Below are 19,262 nucleotides of genomic sequence, written 5' to 3'. Positions count from 1 at the left end.
ACTATCCAAATTTAGGGCAATCCCACCAACCTTCATTGTTCTCCATCCCTACATAGTCCAATCCTCCTCTTAGTCCAATCCCCTTCTTACAGAAAAGCCAGGAAATAGCTTCCCTTGGTAACTCCCCTTTCAAATCTATCTGGTGGTGTCTTTTTTTGGAGGGAAGGTCCACTGGCTTTCTAACCTGCTGAGGCCTCTGTGCAGGTGCGTGCACACACCCCAAAAAACCATAACCTTCTAGCTAGATGCTAGAAGGCTTATTCCATTCATTCTACGAACAGTGCAGAAAAGTAGGAAATCATAATTTCAGAGAGTTTAATGCCAGAAGGAACCATTAGATCATCTCATCCGACCTTCTGTATAACACGACAGATTTTCACTCAGAGCCCTCATAGTATGCCCAAAAACTTTTAATTAGACTAAAACATTTCAGTCCTCAGGAGATTAAATTGTGTCCGCAGGCAGAGAACAGCAGAGAGACCAAGCTGTCACCAATGCCAAAAGCTTGTGCAACAGCAGGGAATTGATTAGGCAGGATGAACCCAGCTACTCCCAGGAGGTGAACCAAATCACATGCTCTGACTAAGGGAAATTCTGCCACAGCCCCAAATCTAGCTAGCACTATAACTGACTGAGCATATGAAGGAGACACACCAGCCAGGCATCTAGAAAAAGGATTCTCTATCACCTCATAGGATAGGTCCACCCTTATCTGGTGTCCCATCTTCAGTTGTAGCCAATCTCTGATGTTTCAGAGGAAGGTGGAAAATAGCCTACCTACCCCGACTCCCTGTTCTGCAATATAATTTCTTCCTGACTTCTGTAGGCAACAGCTGAAGAAAAGACGGTTACTCACCTGTAGTAACTGGTGTTCTTCGAGATGTGTTGCTCCTATCCATTCCATTGTAGGTGTGCGCTCCGCGCGTGCACGGCTCTCCGGAACATTTTTACCCTAGCAACTCCGGCGGGCCGGCTGGCGCCCATTATATACCTCAGCCGGCCCGTCCGCTCCTCAGTTCCTTCTTGCCGGCTATTCCGACAGTGGGGAAGGAGGGCGGGTCTGGAATGGATAGGAGCAACACATCTCGAAGAACACCAGTTACTACAGGTGAGTAACCGTCTTTTCTTCTTCGAGTGATTGCTCCTATGCATTCCATTGTAGGTGATTCCCAAGCCTTACCTAGGCGGTGGGGTCGGAATGAGACGTGGCGGAGTGTAATACCGCAGAGCCGAAGGCTGCGTCGTCTCGAGACTGCTGTACCAACGCATAGTGGGAAGCGAAGGTGTGGACTGAAGACCAGGTGGCTGCTCTACAAATGTCATGGATGGGAACATGGGCCAGGAAGGCGGCCGACGAGGCGTGCGCCCTGGTCGAGTGTGCAGTGAGTCGGCACGGGGGGACGCGAGCAAGCTCGTAGCACGCTCGTATGCAGGACGTCACCCAGGATGAAATCCGTTGTGAGGAAACCGGCTCGCCTTTCATGCGCTCAGCAATTGCCACAAAGAGCTGGGAGGAACGCCGGGAGGACTTTGTCCGGTCGATGTAAAAGGCGAGGGCCCTACGGACGTCCAGGGTGTGGAGCTGCTGTTCACGAGGTGAGGCGTGCGGCTTTGGAAAGAAAACCGGGAGGAAGATCTCCTGATTAAGATGGAAGGCCGACACCACCTTGGGGAGGAAGGCCGGATGTGGTCGAAGCTGCACTTTGTCCCCGTGGAAGACGGTATATGGGGGACCTGCTGTCAGGGCGCGGAGTTCGGAGACTCGTCTGGCGGATGTGATTGCCACGAGGAAGGCTGTCTTCCAGGTGAGATGGAGCAGAGAGCACGTGGCCAGGGGCTCGAAGGGTGGTCGCATCAGCTGGGTGAGAACCAGGTTCAGATCCCAAGTCGGAGCAGGCGGACGCACCTGAGGGTAGAGACGGTCTAACCCCTTGAGGAAGCGGGCAACCATTGGGTTGGAAAAGACGGAGCGACCATCTATAGCGGGCCGAAAGGCCGACAGTGCTGCCAGGTGCACCTTCAGGGACGAGATCGCAAGACCTTGGGCTTTCAGGTACCAGAGGTAATCGAGGACCGTCTGGATAGGGGTCGAGAACGGGTTAAGACCTCGCTGATCGCACCAAAGCGCAAAGCGTTTCCACTTCGCGAGGTAGGTAGAGCGTGTCGAGGGTTTCCTGCTTTCAAGCAGAACTTGCTGCACCGCCGCCGAACAACCCCTCTCTGCGTCGGTTAACCACTCAGGAACCAGGCTGTAAGATGCAGCGACTGCAGGTTCGGGTGACAAAGCCTGCCGAGGTCCTGAGAGATGAGGTCCGGCCATAACGGCAGGGGAATAGGATCCCGAATCGAGAGCTCGAGGAGCAGGGTATACCAGTGCTGCCTCGGCCAGGCCGGAGCGACGAGAATGACGCGGGCCTTGTCCCTCCGCAGCTTGAGTAGTACTCGGTGGACAAGCGGGAACGGGGGGAACGCGTATAGGAGGGGACCCGTCCAGGGCATGAGGAACGCATCGGAGATGGAGTCCGGAGCCCGACCCTGGTACGAACAGAACCTGTGGCACTTCCTGTTGGTCCTGGAGGCAAACAGGTCTATTTGGGGAAATCCCCACCTCCGGAAGATGGTGTGAGCCACATCGGGGCGAAGGGACCACTCGTGGGAGGCGAAGGACCTGCTCAGACGGTCGGCCAGCGTGTTCTGCACTCCTGGTAGAAAGAACGCTTCGAGGCGAATCGAGTGGGTCACGCACAGGTCCCATAGGAGCATCGCCTCCTTGCACAGGGGGGAGGATCGGGCCCCGCCCTGCTTGTTCAGATAGAACATGGCCGCCGTGTTGTCCGTGTATACCGCTACGCAGCGGTCCCGGAGGTGTGCTAGAAAGGCGAGACAAGCCAAGCGGATCGCTCTCAACTCCCGTACGTTGATGTGGAGGGAGAGTTCCTGGGCCGACCAGAGACCCTGGGTGTGCAGGTCTCCCATGTGAGCCCCCCATCCGAGCGCCGAAGCGTCTGTGGTCAGGGTGACCGACGGGCGAGGGGGGCGGAACGGAACCCCTGCGCAGACCACCTCCGGATGCAGCCACCAGGTGAGCGTCTGGAGAGTGGGGTCCGAGACCGTGACCACCATATCTATAGGGTCGCGGTGGGGGCGGTACACTGATGTCAGCCACATCTGGAACGGACGAAGCCTCAGCCTCGCGTTCGCGGTCACAAAAGTGCACGCCGCCATGTGACCCATCAGGCGGAGGCAGGACCGCACCGTCGTGGAAGGGAAGGCCTGCAGGGCCCGGATGAGCGATACCATCGTCTCGTGTCGAGGACGAGGGAGGCAGGCTCTGGCGAGGTTGGAGTCGAGGACCGCTCCTATGAACTCCAGGCGCTGTGCCGGAACTAATTGGGACTTCTCGGCGTTGACGAGGAGGCCGAGAGACCGGAACAGGTGCAGTATCTCGGACACCTGAGCTGCCACCAACTCTTGAGAGCGACCACGAATCAGCCAGTCGTCGAGATATGGGTACACGTGGATTCCGCAACGATGGAGAGCTGCGGCCACGACCGCCATGCACTTGGTGAATACCCTCGGGGCAGTGGAGAGGCCGAAGGGTAACACTGCAAATTGGTAGTGGGCCTCGTTGATCATGAAGCGCAGGTAGCGTCTGTGGGGGGGGGTAAATTGCCACATGAAAGTACGCATCCTTCATGTCGAGGGTGTCAAACCAGTCTCCCGGATCCAAGGAAGGGATAATGGTCCCCAAGGTTACCATCCGAAACTTGAGCTTGCAGAGGTACTTGTTCAGCTCCCGGAGGTCTAAGATGGGACGGAGACCTCCTTTCGCCTTGGGGATGAGGAAATATCTGGAGTAGAATCCCCTGCCCCGCCTGCAGGGAGGCACCTCCTCGATGGCACCCATGCTCAACAGAGACTGGACCTCCTGTAAGAGGACTTGCTCGTGAGAGGGGTCCCTGAAGAGGGACGGGGAAGGTGGGTGGGAGGGAGGGGGCGAAATAAACAGTAGGCGGTAGCCGTGCTGGACGGTGCTGAGGACCCAGCTGTCCGATGTTATAGCAGACCACGCCGGAAGGAAGCGGGAAAGGCGATTCGAAAACAAAAGGGATGGATCCTGGGGGGAGAGTGGTGGGCTGTCCTCGGGCGTCCCATCAAAAGGCCGGCTTCTGCGCCTGCGGAGCCTTGGACGAGCCCTGAGCCTGGTTGCGCCGCCCCCCCGACGGTCTACGGCGGAAGGGGGCCGTGCGGCGATTGTTAAATGGCCGAGTCCTGGCCTGGTTGAAGGGTCGGTAGGGCTGCTGACGGAACGAACGCCTCTGCGTGGCCGGCGTGTGCATGCCCAGCGTCCGTATTGCAACCCTCCCGTCCTTTAGGGTCTGAATTCTGGCGTCCGTTTTCTCGGAAAACAGGCCCTGCATGTCAAACGGGAGGTCCTGGAGGGTGTACTGGACCTCCGGTGGGAGGGTGGAAGACTGCAACCACGCAATGCGGCGCATCGTCACTCCGGATGCCACCGTTCTAGCCCCTGAGTCCGCTGCGTCCATGGCCGCTTTAATCAGGGTTCTGGAGGTTAACTTGCCCTCTTCCAGCAGCGCCGAGAATTCGGGGCGGGAGTCCTGAGGGGTCAGCTCCTTGAATTTTGCGAGGCACCCCAAGATATTAAACGCATATCTGGACAATAGGGCCATCTGGTTCGCGATGCGGAGTTGGAGACCTCCTGCTGAATAAATCTTACGCCCTAATAAGTCCATGCGCCGCGCCTCCTTGGATTTCGGCGCAGCGGCAGGTTGTCCGTGACGCTCGCGGTCATTGACTGACTGGACCACGAGAGAGTCCGGGGTGGGGTGTATGTACAGGTATTCGTACCCCTTAGGCGGGACGGAATATTTTCTTTCCACGCCGCGCGCCGTGGGGGTGACGGAGGAAGGTGACTGCCAGATGGTGGCATTGTTCTTCTGGATGGTGCGGATAAACGGGAGCGCCACTCTGACGGGGGCCTCGTCTCCCACAACATCCGTAATAGGGTCATCGACCTCTTGGACCTCCTCGATGGGCAAATTAATGGCTTTTGCCACCCTTCGGAGAAGGTCCTGGTGCGCCCTGAGGTCAATAGGAGGGGGCTCTGATGGCGACGCCCCTGCCACCGCCTCATCGGGAGAGGAGGACGAGAAGTGGCCCGGCAGCACCTCTTCCTGTTGTTGTTCCACCGCCTGGCGATCTGGTGGCAGTGAGTCCTGCCCTAAAGGTGGGCCGTGGGCGTCGGCTTGTGTCGGTGGAGACGGGGGGGGGGTCTACTGATGGTGGCCACTGGCACCGACCGTGCCGAGCCTGGCTGCCTGGGTGGCGGGGGAGGCCCCTGCTCATATTGCGCCCAGGGTACCCAATGCCCCCAATACTGGGGTCCATGGTCCGGTGGAAGCGACCCGGCTCTGAAGTCCACCGCACTGCCCTGAGGGGAGGCAACGGAGGGCTCCCTTGAAGGCCAGGGTGGAGCAGTGGCGGCGCCTGGGCGGGCATCCAACGCCGGCGTGAGACGAGCCTCCGGTGCCGAAGGTCGGTGCCGGCCGTCTCGGGAGGCAAGTGGCGAGCGGGACCTTAGTTCCGCGAGGTGCCAGGAGCTGGACCGACGGCGTCGGGAGCTAGATCTCCGGTGCTGGGAAGGGGATCGACGGCGCCGTGAGCTCGACCTGCGGCGGCGGGAGCTCGACCGGCGGCGCCGGGAGCTCAACCGGTGGTGCCGGGAACCGGATCTTGATCGCGATCTGCGGCGCCTTGAACGGCTGCGGGAGTCCCGATGATGTCCGCGGTGCCTGGACGCGGACCTGCTGCGGTGCCGGTGACTTCTCGACCGGGACCTGGAGCGCCGCCGGGAGTACGACCGGCCCCGCGATGGAGAGCGGTGCCGGGACTGCGACCGGTGCCGAGACGCTGAGAGGCGTCGCGATGGTGATCGCCGGCGGGATGGGGAGCGGTGCGGTGGTGACCGTCTCCGCGAGAGGGACCGGGATCGAGTCCGGATCCTGGAGCCGCGGTCGCCTCGGTCGCCCGGGGATGGAGGACGAATCATCGCAGGCTTGCCGAGGGACTTCAGTGTCCGCACCGTTGGTGCCGGCGGCTGATAGGACGGAGCCGTCGTCAGGTCGATTAGCTCCCTCGCCGTCGCAAACGCCTCAGGCGTCGACGGGATCCTCAGCTCCTCCTCGGTGGGCACCGGGGAGCTGGGCGGTGCCGGACTCGATGGGCCTTGCGGCGCCGGAGTCAACGGCCCGGTGCACTTTGCGTGCACTGCCTCAGCCTGCACCGTTTTCGTCGGAGGCGGCTGGGCTAACGGCTTCCGCTGCTGTTTTGGGAGGCAGGGAGGCAGGGCTGTGGAAAGGCTATAGGAGCCGGGAAGCTCTAGGCTAGCAACTCCATAGGCTGCAGGGCCTTGTTCTAGGCCTCCTAGGTAGTGGGCTTGCAGAGGGCAGCCAGAAGGTGGGTAAAGGCAGCTAGTCCAAACCCCTTGTTGCTTGTGATGATTGGCTGATAGACTGTAGCCTGCTCCAGGGTGTGGGGGCTAAACAGAGACTGGCAGTACCCATGACAGGGGGTGGGGGTTCCCCTGGGGTGGGGAAACCCAGAATAAGACTGTGGGGTACTGCAGGAGGCAGAATCCTGAGATAAGGGCACTGGGGTCCTGGGAGGGACACAGGGGGCCAATGGCAAGCAGATCACTGGGCCTGCAGAGGGCACTCCTGGGTCAAAGAGCTAATTCCTGAGGATGATCAACAGGAGGCGCTGCAGAGGTGAGCCTATGCTGTGCTATGGGGTGGGTTGCACTCAGGGGCTTGCTATGTGAAAGGGGTCACCAGTACAAAAGTTTGAGAACCACTGATCTAATGTGTATCCTGTTAATGCCACATAATGCAAGTCTTTTAAACAAAATGTCACATTGTATTAAGTCAGAGCTTCATAGATATTGAGGCCAGAAGGGACCATTGTAATCAACTAGTCAGATTTCCTGTATAACACAGGCCACAGACCTTCCTCAAAATAATTCAACATATCTTTTGGAAAATCTCTAATCTTGATTTAAAAATGGTCAGTGATGAAGAATCCACCATGAGCCTTGGAAAATTGTTCCAATGGTTAATAACAATCACCGTTAAAAAGTATCTTATTTTCGGTCTGAATTTGTTTAGCTTTAACTTCCAACCATTGACTTGTGTTATCTTCCTCTGCTAGATTGAAGAGCCCATTATTAAACATTTGTTCCCCCTGTGGATACTTTAATCAAGTCACTCCTTAACCTTCTGTATGTTAGACTCGAAGAGCTCACTCTAATTTATCAATATAAGGCATGTTTTATAATCCTTTAATCATTCCCTCTAACTCAAATGCCTTGGAGAAATCCTTGTCAACACAGTGCCTTTGTAATCTGAGTAGAGGGTGGGAAGCATAGGCACTGACTTCTTGAGTTCCCAGGGGGTGCTTGATCCCCCTGCTCTGCCTGAGGCCCTGCCCCTTCCCCCAGGCTCCCCCCCAGCCTGCCTCTTCCTGCCCCCACTCTTCACCTTCCTCCCCAGTGCCTCCTGCATGCTGCTGAACAGCTGATTGGGGAGGGAGGGGAGGAGCTGATTGGTGGTGCCTGCCAGTGGTTGGGAGGCACTGGGGGGAATGGGGAGAAGCTGATCCACAGGGCTACCAGTGGGTGCTGAGCACCCACTTTTTCCCCCCATGGGTGCTCCAGGACTCCAGAGTCAATGCCTATGGCAGGAAGTAATCTTCCATGAAACTATGCTGACTGGCCTTAATTAGAGGCTAAAAATATAATTCTTTGTTGATACAGTTCCAAATTAACCATTCCATTATTTTTACTCAGGGTTGACATACGCCCATAGTTCCCCAGATCATCTCATTTACCTATTTAAATATTGGAACTATGCTGGCAGTCCTTTGGAATTTCCTCAGTTTTCTTATAAAATGCAAGCTATAGTGTATATTTATTAATGTCTTTTATTTTACCTGTAACCTTATGTTTCTAAACCCTTATACTTGCTTTTATTTGAATTTCTGTCAAGTTCTGTTAATAAAAATCAAACTGATCTTTATTTGTAGACACAGATGAAATTTGTGAACTGGGTGGGGAGCACTGCTTCCTCTGAGTCAGTGGATTGGTGCACATGGTGGGTCTCTAGCATATAAGTACTAAGCACTTGAGTGTAACAAACTGGGATGTGTAAATTGCTAGCCTGTATTGGGAAAGAGTGGGGGCTTGTAGAGCCTCGAGCAAAACTTGTTTTGCCAAGTAGCTGGTAGTGGGCAAGGGTTTCCGCTGGCAAGCACGGACAAAATTCCCTCCTGCTGTGAGCAGGTCATAGCAATTCACCCCAGACAGCTCGGCTAACCCTGAAAAATGTCAAGCCCACAAACTCTCTTTGTATGGATCCCTGGACCACCAGAGAATCCTCCACTGGGTCTGGTGAGATGGGGGAGCTCCCTTTCTGTGCACAAGTGGGCAGGCTGACATGCAGAAGATCCTTCCTGCAGAATGCTCTGTGTAGCAGGATTAGACTCCAAATGAATATATATTTGTCATTATTACAGCTACAGTAGATTATTTACCTGGTAAGCAAGCTTTTCCTTGAAAGCTTTGATAGTGATATCAAGGGCAAGTTTGAGCCATATTTTATATTTCAAAGATGGGCATTCTAAAAACTCATCAAAAGCTTTGGACAAGTCGTTCATAGAAATAAAATACGTCTGAAATAAAACCGCAATAAAATTAATTTCTACAACAGCACATCTCTTCCCCTCCCCTTTTAAAATGTTTGAACAAAGACATATTTTTAATTATTCAAACTATGCACTTTTTAAAGGCAGGTTCCTTGTGATCTGTACGTGGCTTTAGAGCACTAGTATACTGGTAGTGCTATAAAATTAATGAATAATTTACATAATTATAAGTTAATAAAATCATGTAAATAGGTTAATGCAGTCCATTGGAACAAAAATTATGCTTTTCATTATTATATATGGCATTACAGCAATGGATGCCTTACAAATGGATAATAACAGAGAGGAACCTTTTCAGATAAGAACTTTGACAGTTCCTGGTTTACTTTGATGGATGATGATGAGAAATGTCAACAAAAGTGACACCACACCATTTTTATTGCTGTTAGCTATAGATGAGGTCATAAATGTTTTCAATCACCGCATCCGATAAGTGGGCTGTAGCCCATGAAAGCTTATGCTCAAATAAATTTGTTAGTCTCTAAGGTGCCACAAGTACTCCTGTTCTTTTTTTCAATCACTTAGGTTCCAAAGACCTTTTTAATGTTAAGCTTAAACTAAATGTCTTTGCAAAATTTAAAGTATTAGCTACCAGTTTTTGTATAGTGCCTAGAACAATTGTACTTTAGTGGCTGGAAGGGCTGGCTAAGGAATTCTACAACATTCATCAGATGAGACCTGGACTCCTTTTTCATGGCTGATAATTTGCCAAGACTATAGCCATCCTGATAGAGGAAGACTTATTGCTAAATGACCAACATAAAGGAAGGCATACTCTTTTCTTTATCAAGAACAATGAGGCTATCTCAGAGGCTTTACAGGCTTCAGCAGCTGTTATCTCTTTCACTTGAGCAATGACAACCAAAATTGCCTCTTTATCTGAAATAACCCTTCCAATCAGAAAATGGTACAGTCTGGGGGCACTGCTAGTATATATCACTATGCTGACTTATTTCACTCATTCAGTAGACAATATAGGAATTGGGAAATCATAACAATGTAGTTTACCCTAGCAGTTATCTCACAAGGGCACTTCATATCATTAATCCACCTCAAGAAGGTATACCACTAGTATCTGCACATAGGAAATGGGTTCATTTTGCCTACAATGGATACTACTTCCGGTACAAGTCAATACGCTTTGACCTGGTGTCCATTTGGGGGTATTCACAAACTGTTAACTACTGTAGATTACCTCAGACAGGAAGGAACACAAAATCAGCAACTCCAAAAGACCCCAGATAAAGCCTTAGAGGTCTGCCAGGGTTCCTTCCCCACTCTGGGGTACAGATGTGGGGACCTGCATGAAAGACCCCCTAAATTTATTTCTACCAGCTTAGGTTAAAACTTCCCCAAGGCACAAGTCCTTTCCTCGTCTTTGGATGGTATTGGTGCCACCACCAAGTGATTTAGACAAAAAGTCCAGGGAAAAAGGCCATTTGGAGTCCCTGTTTCCTAAAAATAAGCCCCTAAGTCCCTTCACTCCCTTTCTTGCGGAGGCTTGAGAATAATATACTAACCAATTGGTTATAAAGTGAGCACAGACCAAACCCCTGGGTTTTTAGGACACTGAAAATCAATCAAGTTCTTAAAAGAAGAATTTTATTAAAAATTAATAGAAGAATCACACCTGCAAAATCAGGATGGAAGGTAACTTTTTACAGGATAAATAAAAAGATTTAAAAAACAGAGGATTCCCCTCTAGGCTAAGTTTCAAAGTTACAAAAAACAGGAATAGAACTCCCTCTTAGCATAGGGAAAATTCACAAGCCAAAACAAAAGAGAATCTAATGCATTTCCTTGCCTTTACTTACAATTTCTGTAATTTTAGATGTATTCTTTGGGGTATCTTTTCAAGAGATGGTTTACATGCTTGGTGTCTCTCTCTCTCTCTATCCAGAAAGGGAACAAACAGAGCATAAACAACCCACCCACCCCAGATTTGAAAGTATCTTCTTTTGGTCAGGTGTCAACTAGGTTATTTGAGCTTCTTAACCCCTAACAGTTAAAGGGATTCTGTACCTCTGGCCAGAAAGGATTTTATGTTACTGCATACATAAAGGTTGTTACCCTTCCCTTTATATTTATGACCATGTCCATGATGGAAATTATGGTATCCTCCATAGAAACCATTCTGTGGACAAGATTTCACAGGGCCCTTTCTGAAACTTTCCCCTAACTTTGACCTATCCATGCCAGCAATTTTCACTATCACTGATCTGTACAGTATCAAAGGGGTAGCCATGTTAGTCTGGATCTGTAAAAAGCGACAGAGTCCTGTGGCACCTGATAGACTAACAGAAGTATTGGAGTATAAGCTTTCGTGGGTGAATACCCAGTTTGTCAGATGTATGTACAGTGATTTAAAAATGGTTTAATAACTTAAATGATCATATAAATTACTCTGTCATAGGCAGCTTGGTTCACAGTACTGCAAGATGCTACATGTATGTATCTAAAGTTATAAAAAGTAGTAGTATTTGAGAAATAAAGCAGAGTTAAGGTTGTATGTACAAAATGCTGAATGCTTAATTGTTTAATTTTGAACTTCTCTTAATATATTAAAGTTAATTTCCTAGGTCATTTTGTAAGAAGAGAGAGAAAAAGGAAATTCCATTATATGGAATTTCTTGGCTAGACACTATGAGATTGTCTAATTCTACATACCCCACAAGGTCCATAGGAGGAGAGACCACCTCTCCTGAGTACGTTAACAAGTCTGCAAGACATCTCTTTTTCAACACCACTGGTTCAGCGCTTCTGAAAATTGGGCCACTTTTGTTTGAGACTAATTTTAAGCGACCAAATTAGAACATTTTGGCCTTTAACTCTTAAATTTAGGGCCAAAACTTTCCAACTTGGAAGTCAATAGGAGCTATGGGCTATTTTGGTCTAAATCATTTTATTATAAATAGCAATGTAAAAATTTCGGATCTATTAGATAGAAGAGCATTCTGATACAGATAAAGCTTAAAGTCACATTCACTGACCTGAACAGCAGTTTCACAGGTAACAGTATATTCCATTTCTTGCTTAGTTAGGCAATTCAACTCTCCTATTATTGCTCCACTGACCAGGTAGTCAGTATATGGCACCCATTTAGGATTTCTCAGTTCATATACATCATTAGCAACTCCATAGCTGGGACTGGAACCACAAAGCTGTTACATAATTAAAAAGAAAAAGAAAAATACATAGCTCAAAACGAAAAAAGTAATACAATTTAAACAAAAGGAAGAGATCAACCAGAAATTAAATATTAATTATAGCCTTTCACCAATAGTGAAATCCAAACATAAGTGAATATGACTGGCCCCTACATTGGTCCATAAATCCAGAAAAATATGATCTGGAAGGTCTGCTTAAATTTCTATTTTCCTCTGGAGTTATCAAAATGCAGATCAGCTTTTTTAACTCTGCAATTTGCAGAGGTATTCTTTAGAAAGCAATGCCCATTGGAGCTGTCATAAACATACAGCTAAGGGTAGCATAAAATCCCTCCTCTACTTGTAAAGGGTTAAGAATCTCAAATAACCTGGTTGGCACCTGACCAAAGGGCCAATGAGGGTAAAAGATGCTTTCAAATCTGTGGGGGAAGGTTTTTGTTTTGTCTCTTTGTTGTTCTCTCCAGGTCAGCAAGGAACCAGGGCAGAGAAAATACATGTCCCAAAGCCATACCTGAACTAAGCATCTAGGATTACAAATTGTAAGTAATAGGAAGGAAATGTGTTAATCTTTTATTTTAGCTTGTGAATTTTCCTTCTGCTAAGAGGGAGGTTTATTCCTGTTTTTTTGTAACTTTAAAGTTTTGCCTAGAGGGGGATCCTCTGTTATAAATCTTATTACCCTGTAAAATTACCTTCCATCCTGATTTTACAGAGGTCCTTCTTTTACTTTTTTCTTTAGAATAAAGTTCTGTTTTTAAGAATCTGATTGGGTTTTTAGTGTCCTAAAAAACCCAAGGGTCTGGTTTGTGCTCACCTTGGTTACCTATTTGGCTGGTATATTATTCTCAAGCCTCCCCAGGAAAGGTGGTGAAGGGGCTTGGGAGGATATTTTGGGGAAACAAGAACTCCAAGTGGTCCTTTTCCTGAATCTTTGTCTAACTCACTTGGCGGTGGCAGCATACTGTCCAAGGACAAGGAAGAATTTGTGCCTTGGGGAAGTTTTTAACACAAGCTTGTGAAATATAAGCTTGGGGGTCTTTCATTCAGGTCCCCACATCTGTATCCCAGAGTTCAGAGTGGGGAGGGAACACTGACAGGAGCACTCAGCTCCCCTCCCCCAAGGCTCCAATTGCTCAGAAAATGAAGGTATAAAAATGGGTGGAGCACACCAACCTCCTAAGTTCCTTCCACTGCCTCCATAAAATCAGTTTAGTTACTAGGCTTCCAAGGAAGAAGAGAAAGTAAGCGGGGGAGTGTGAATGTGCAAAGTCCACCTCAAAGAACTCCAGTTACTGGTAAATCTCCATTCCTTCAAGTTGCCTCTGCACATTCCCACACACAGAAGTTTAGCAAGAAGTACCCTCTCCTAGAAAGATGAGATGAGGAACAGTTAAACAGTAAAAGCAGCAAAGAGTCCCGTGGCACCTTATAGACTAACAGACGTATTGGAGCATGAGCTTTCATGGGTGAATACCCACTTCGTCGGATGCATGTAGTTACACAGTGATTCCAGTACTGCTTTGCCAAACTCCACATCAGACTTTGAGGCCAGGTCAAGGGCATAATGTTTTGTGAATGTATATGGAGAACTCAGAGTGGCTATCCTATATATTTCTATAACAGAATGTGTCCAAGACAACCCATAAATGTTGTCTTGGTCCAAGACCTAAGACCCTCTAGCAAAGACATGTTGGTTTTCTTATCAGATTCTTCCATGAAGAGTCTGATCTATTTTAAAAGTTGCTGTGCATGGTAACCTAGCATTTGTATGTTACAAACAAGTTAGAATCTTTCCTGTGTTCTTTTGACCTTTTTAGAGATAACAGAAGGCAAAAGCTCTTCTCCTCTTGTGTGTGCAGTCTAGCCTAACCAAGATAAGAGAGAATTCGAAGCAAGAATACCAACAGATTAACTGATTGGTTCACATGGAAGTCAGTTATTGCTTTAGGCAAAAACTTAGATCGAGGGCATAAAAACAACTTTATCTTTGTGAAACACTGTGAAGGAAGGTCATGGCCCGTAGCTCTCTCATACTACCCGATCCGGCGGGTAGTGATCAATCTATCGGGGATCAATGTATTGCGTCTCGTCTAGACTCCCCGTTGACTCCAGAACTCCACCAGGGCAAGAGGCAGAAGCAGAGTCGATGGGAGAGTGGCGGCCGTTGATCCCGCGCCACGAGGACACGAAGTAAGTCAACCTAAGTTGATCTAAGATACGTTGACTTCAGCTACGCTATTCTTGTAGCTGAAATTGTGTATCTTAAATCAATTTTTCCCCACCCCCACCCCCCTAGTGTAGACCAGGCCTTAGCTGACATTATGGCTATAATAAAAACTGTTTTGATGGATAGAGAACATACAGAATATTTCCCAATGGGCTTGAAAAAAGTCCCTATTAATTAGGCGAGTACCAGAGTACGATCTCAAATAGGAATCTGTTCTCTGATGGAAGGTCAAGTATTGATGTGATCCTTTAAAATCCTTTTAACCACAGAGTGGCTAAATAGTCTTTTGGTCTACTGGAACATGATGGGCAGAAATTGCTGCCAGATGTACTCCAACTGAAGAGAGAAAGAACCCTTGGGATTTTAGATATAATATATACTCAATTGTGGACAGAGTAATGTTGTCATCTGCTCATGAGGAGAACCTTCTCCTTTTACGTGTATAACAGAAATATGTGGATTGTCTCCTGGAGTTCAGGAGTATTTTTGCACACCTTTTGAACAATCCAACTCTACTGAAGACAAGGTCTGAAGGGCCAGGCTGTGAGATGGAACAAATGTGAGTCTGGGTGCTGGATGAGACCTTTTTTTTGTGTGAGGAGTTCTAAGTGATCAGGACAGTCACATAAGTTCCCTGTGACATTTGAAGTAGATCTGAGGATCATTGTTTCTAGGTTCATCTGTAGGCTATTAATATTACTTATGGCTTGGGCCTGTTGAATCTTCTTTAGAACTCTGGAATTTAGATGAACTGGTGGGGGGAAGTATAAAGTCTTTTTTTTTAACCTATTTAAGAAGAAATGTGTTTGATATAGATGTACTGTCCATCCCTGCTCTTAAGAAATACCTTTAGCATTTGGTGATGTGCTTCATGGCAAACAGGTCTAGCTTTGGATGACCTTATGGGAAGAAAATCCCATCTACTAATGCATTTCAGAGACTACTCATGTTGGTCGTACTGATTTCTGCTCAGTGGGTCTTTTTTCTCTAGGTGAATAGCTATGGGATAGATTTTGTGAGGTTTGCACCTCTTGAAATGTTTCATGGTTTTCTTGTAGAATTGGCTTGAGTGGATATCCTCTGTTTGTTCAAATAAAACATTGCTGTCAGCACCTGCTCTACTCAATATTTTAGAAGAAGAAAAACCTCAATGGCCATCTCACTACTCTCAGTTCCAAATAATTTACATGAAGCTTCTGTTCCCGGAAGTTTCAATGGCTATAAATCCTGAGCCCCTGACATTGTGCTCCCCAGCCAAGGCTGGAAGTGTCTGAGGTTACCATAGCAGATAGAGCTGGATGGTTTGAATGACACTTTCTTCTTGTTGCCCACCAGTAAAAGGAATGAGTACCATTTTAGGCAGTAGAATCTCATGTATATGCTGTCCACATTGGGTTTGTAATGGCTTGCCAACCAATGCTGTAATGGTCTCATTCTTAACATTGTAAATCAGGGTTACATAGGTTGTTGATGGGGGTGTGTCCCATCAGACTGAGGAAGAATAGAACTTGCTGAGACAAATATTCTCTTCTACTAGGAAAACCTTTCCTTAATTCCTTGATTTCAGAACTACCTAAATAAGTTTTATATTTTGTGGGAGGTGGAGTGAAACTTCTCAGTTGCTCAGTCCCCAGCTTTGGAATAGCCTACATGTTACTTCCTTGGCCTCTGAGAGAGTTGCCTTTAACAATGCTCTTTTCAGGTGATTGTCTAAGTACAGGTAGACATGGATGCCCTGCTTCTTCAGAGAGGCATTTTGCATACTCAAGGTGCCATGGAAAAGCCTAATGGAAGAACTTTGTATTGGTAGTGATCTTGTCCAATCATTAACTGCAAATGAACATGTGATGCCAATAAGTATCCCTTAACTCAAGTGCCCCACCCCAAACCGGTCATGAAAGGAAAGGTAAGGCACAACAGATGGTAGTGTGGTGCTCATGCAGAATTTGAATTTTCTGCTGAATGAGATGAACTTCCTGAGATTCAGAACTGGACAAAACCCTCTATTTTGGGGGTGGGTGAGAAATGAGCAAATATCTAGAAACATTTTCCCTGAAATTCCACAGCAGCTTTTTCCTTTTCCCTCCCAGCTGGAGGAGTGATTGAACTTCAACTCTTAACAGATTCTCATGAGAAAAGTCCCTGAAAAGGGAAGGAGGCAGGTGAGTTGAGTAGAGAGAGTGAAGAAAATTAAATGGTACATAATTTCTCTAGACTATCTCTAAGAACCACAGATAGATGGATCAGAATAACATCTGATCTCCAATATTTGCTAAGTCATCTCCAATCTTAAGGGAAGGGTATACAGTAGGTACAATTGGATGTGGACTCCTGAACATCCCAACAAATCTGTGGCTTCAAGTGGTTGGTGTGTGGACTACGGCCTAAAAGCCTTTCTCTTCTGTTGGTTTGTGGCTGTTATTGAAATTGCCTATTCTGTGAAGGGTAAGTGGGCAGGCACAACAGGTTTGTAAAAATTTTGGTGGTGCCCAGAACACCCGGAGCTCTTCCCCCCACCTGCCTAAGGCTCTAGGAGGGAGTTTGGGTGGGGGAGAGGAGGTCTGGGGTGCAGGACCTGCACTGGGCAGGGGATTGGAGTGCAGGAGGGGTGCAGTCTCTGGGAGGGAGTTTGGGTGCAGTAGGGGTGAGAGGTTGGTCTCTAGGAGGGAGTCTGAGTGGGGGAGGGAGTCTGGGGTGCAGACTCTGGGATGGAGTTTGGGTTCTGGGTGCAGGCTCCAGGCTGGGAGTGCAAGATGGGGAGGGTGCAGGCTCTGGGCTGGGGAAGGAGGAGGGGGTGCAGGCTTGTGGAGGAAGTTTAGGGGTGGGAGGGTATGTGTGAGAAGGGGTGCAGGCTCTGGGAGGAAGTTTGGGGGCAGGAGGGGGTATGTGGGAAAGGAGTGGGGGGTGCGGGCTCTGGGACAGGGTGTGTGGTGCTACCTGGGGCTCCTAGGCAGGATTGGCTGGGGGCCCCTGCATGCTGCTACCCCCAGGCACTGTCCCCACAGCTTCCTATTGGCCCCAGGGGCACTTGGGGAGAGAGCAGTATGTGTAGACACAGATCTGACTCACCCTGCCCAGGGGCCACAGGGAGGGGCCGGCAGCCATGTGGAGCAAGCAGGTAGAAGCAGCTCAGCTCCGCTGCACAGCCGGTGGTGGGCAGGGGCCCCAGGGCCATTTAAGTCACCTGCTGGACGCATGAGGGGGAGCGCCCGGGGGTGGAAGGCGGGGCCAGGGAAGAGACCCAGCCTCAAACAGTGCTGGAACTGGACCCCGGGCCAGGAATATTCCTGGTGCCCAGGCACCATGGGCCAATAGAACTCGCCGCCTGTGTAAGTGGGTTGAGTATTGTTGTCTCAAACCTGAAGGATGAAACACTGTAGCTCCTTCGGGGAAACTGTGACATCTACAAAGACCCGGCTGTTGATCTAATGTCCTTGAGTTTCTCCTTAAACAGATTTCCTGGGTTAGGAACCTATCCTTGCAACAAAGCCCGTTGCCAACTCTGTCCACATATCTATTCAAGGGACACCATCATAGGACCTAATCACATCAGCCACACCATCAGAGGTTCGTTCACCTGCACATCTACCAATATGATATATGCCATCATGTGCCAGCAATGCCCCTCAGCCAATTACAGAACTAAAAGTCACAATTCTCCAACAAAAAAACTCCAAAAACAGACTCCAATGAGAAACTGCAGAATTGGAATTAATTTGCAAACTGGACACCATGAAATTAGGCTTGAATAAAGACTGGGAGTGGATGGGTCATTACACAAAGTAAAAACTATTTCCCCATGCTAATTTCCCCCCTACTGTTACTGACACCTTCTTGTCAACTGTTGGAAATGGGCCCTCCTGATTATCACTACAAAAGTTTTTTTTCTCCTGCTCATAATAGCCCACCTTAGTCTCATTATAGTTGGTATGACAACACCCATTTTTCATGTTCTCTATGTACATATATCTTCCTACTGTATTTTTCCACTGCATGCATCCGATGAAGTGGGTTTTAGACCACAAAAGCTTATGCCCAAATAGATTTGTTAGTCTCTAAGGTGCCACAAGTACTCCTCGTTCTTTAGACAAGTTAGATGTTTTCATCATAAACACACTAGGGAAATCAAATCTAGATGGAGCTACTATAAGGTGGGTGTGTAACTCATTGGAAAACCGTTCCCAGAGAGTAGTTATCAGTGGTTCACAGTCATGCTGGAAGGGCATATCGAGTGGGGCCCCGCAGGGGTCAGTTCTGGGTCCAGTTCTATTCAATATCTTCATCAATGATTTAGATAACGGCATAGAGAGTATACTTATAAAGTTTGCGGACGATACCAAGCTGGGAGGGGTTGCAAGTGCTTTCGAGGACAGGATTAAAATTCAAAATGATCTGGATAAACTGGAGAAATGGTCTGAAGTAAATAAGATGAAATTCAATAAGGACAAATGCAAAGTACTCCATTTAGGAAGGAACAATCACTTGCACACATACAAAATGGGAAATGACTGCCTAGGAAGGAGTACTGTGGCAAGGGATCTGGGGGGTCATACTGGACCACAAGCTAAATATGAGTCAACAGTGTAACATTGTTGCAAAAAAAGTGAACATAATTCTGGGATGTAATAGCAGAAGTGTTGTAAGCAAGACATGAGAAGTAATCCCTCTGCTCTACTCTGTGCTGATTAGGCCTCAGCTGGAGTATTGTGTCCAGTTCTGGGCACCACATTTCAGGAAAGATGTGGACAAACTGGAGCAAGTCCAGAGAAGAGCAACAAAAATGATTAAAGGTTTAGAGAACATGACCTATGAGGAAAGATTGAAAAAAATGGGGTTGTTTAGTCTGGAAAAGAGAAATCTGAGAGGGGACATAACAGTTTTCAAGTACATAAAAGGTTGTTACAAGGAGGAGGGAGAAAAATTGTTCTCCTTAACCTCTGATAGGACAAGAAGCAATGGGCTAAAACTGCAGCAAGGGAGGTTTAGGTGGGACATTAGGAAAAACTTCCTGTCAGGGTGGTTAAGCACTGGAATAAATTGCCTAGGGGGCTTGTGGAATCTCCATCATTAAAGATTTTTAAGAGCAGGTT

At 48.2% G+C, this 19,262-nt stretch overlaps 2 protein-coding genes across 2 annotated transcripts in view; one reads left to right on the top strand and one right to left on the bottom strand.

Moving 5' to 3' along the window:
• The window catches only part of LOC123370220 (glycine N-acyltransferase-like protein 3), a 327,798-nt gene that overhangs the window by 33,627 nt on the left and 274,909 nt on the right, over positions 1–19,262 (top strand). The window lies entirely within an intron of this gene.
• Positions 1–19,262, bottom strand: part of LOC123370218 (sodium/hydrogen exchanger 10-like) — a 236,024-nt gene that overhangs the window by 7,225 nt on the left and 209,537 nt on the right. The window contains exons 23-24 of the mRNA XM_045016557.1: positions 11,769–11,939; positions 8,608–8,745 (exon numbers count right to left, since the gene is read on the bottom strand). Coding sequence (XP_044872492.1) covers positions 8,608–8,745; positions 11,769–11,939 — 309 coding nt within the window. The remainder of the gene's footprint in view (positions 1–8,607; positions 8,746–11,768; positions 11,940–19,262) is intronic.

This window comes from Mauremys mutica, chromosome 4 (genome assembly GCF_020497125.1).
Source record: "Mauremys mutica isolate MM-2020 ecotype Southern chromosome 4, ASM2049712v1, whole genome shotgun sequence".
NCBI lineage: Eukaryota > Metazoa > Chordata > Testudines > Geoemydidae > Mauremys > Mauremys mutica.
This window is presented reverse-complemented; position numbering and strand designations above follow the sequence as displayed.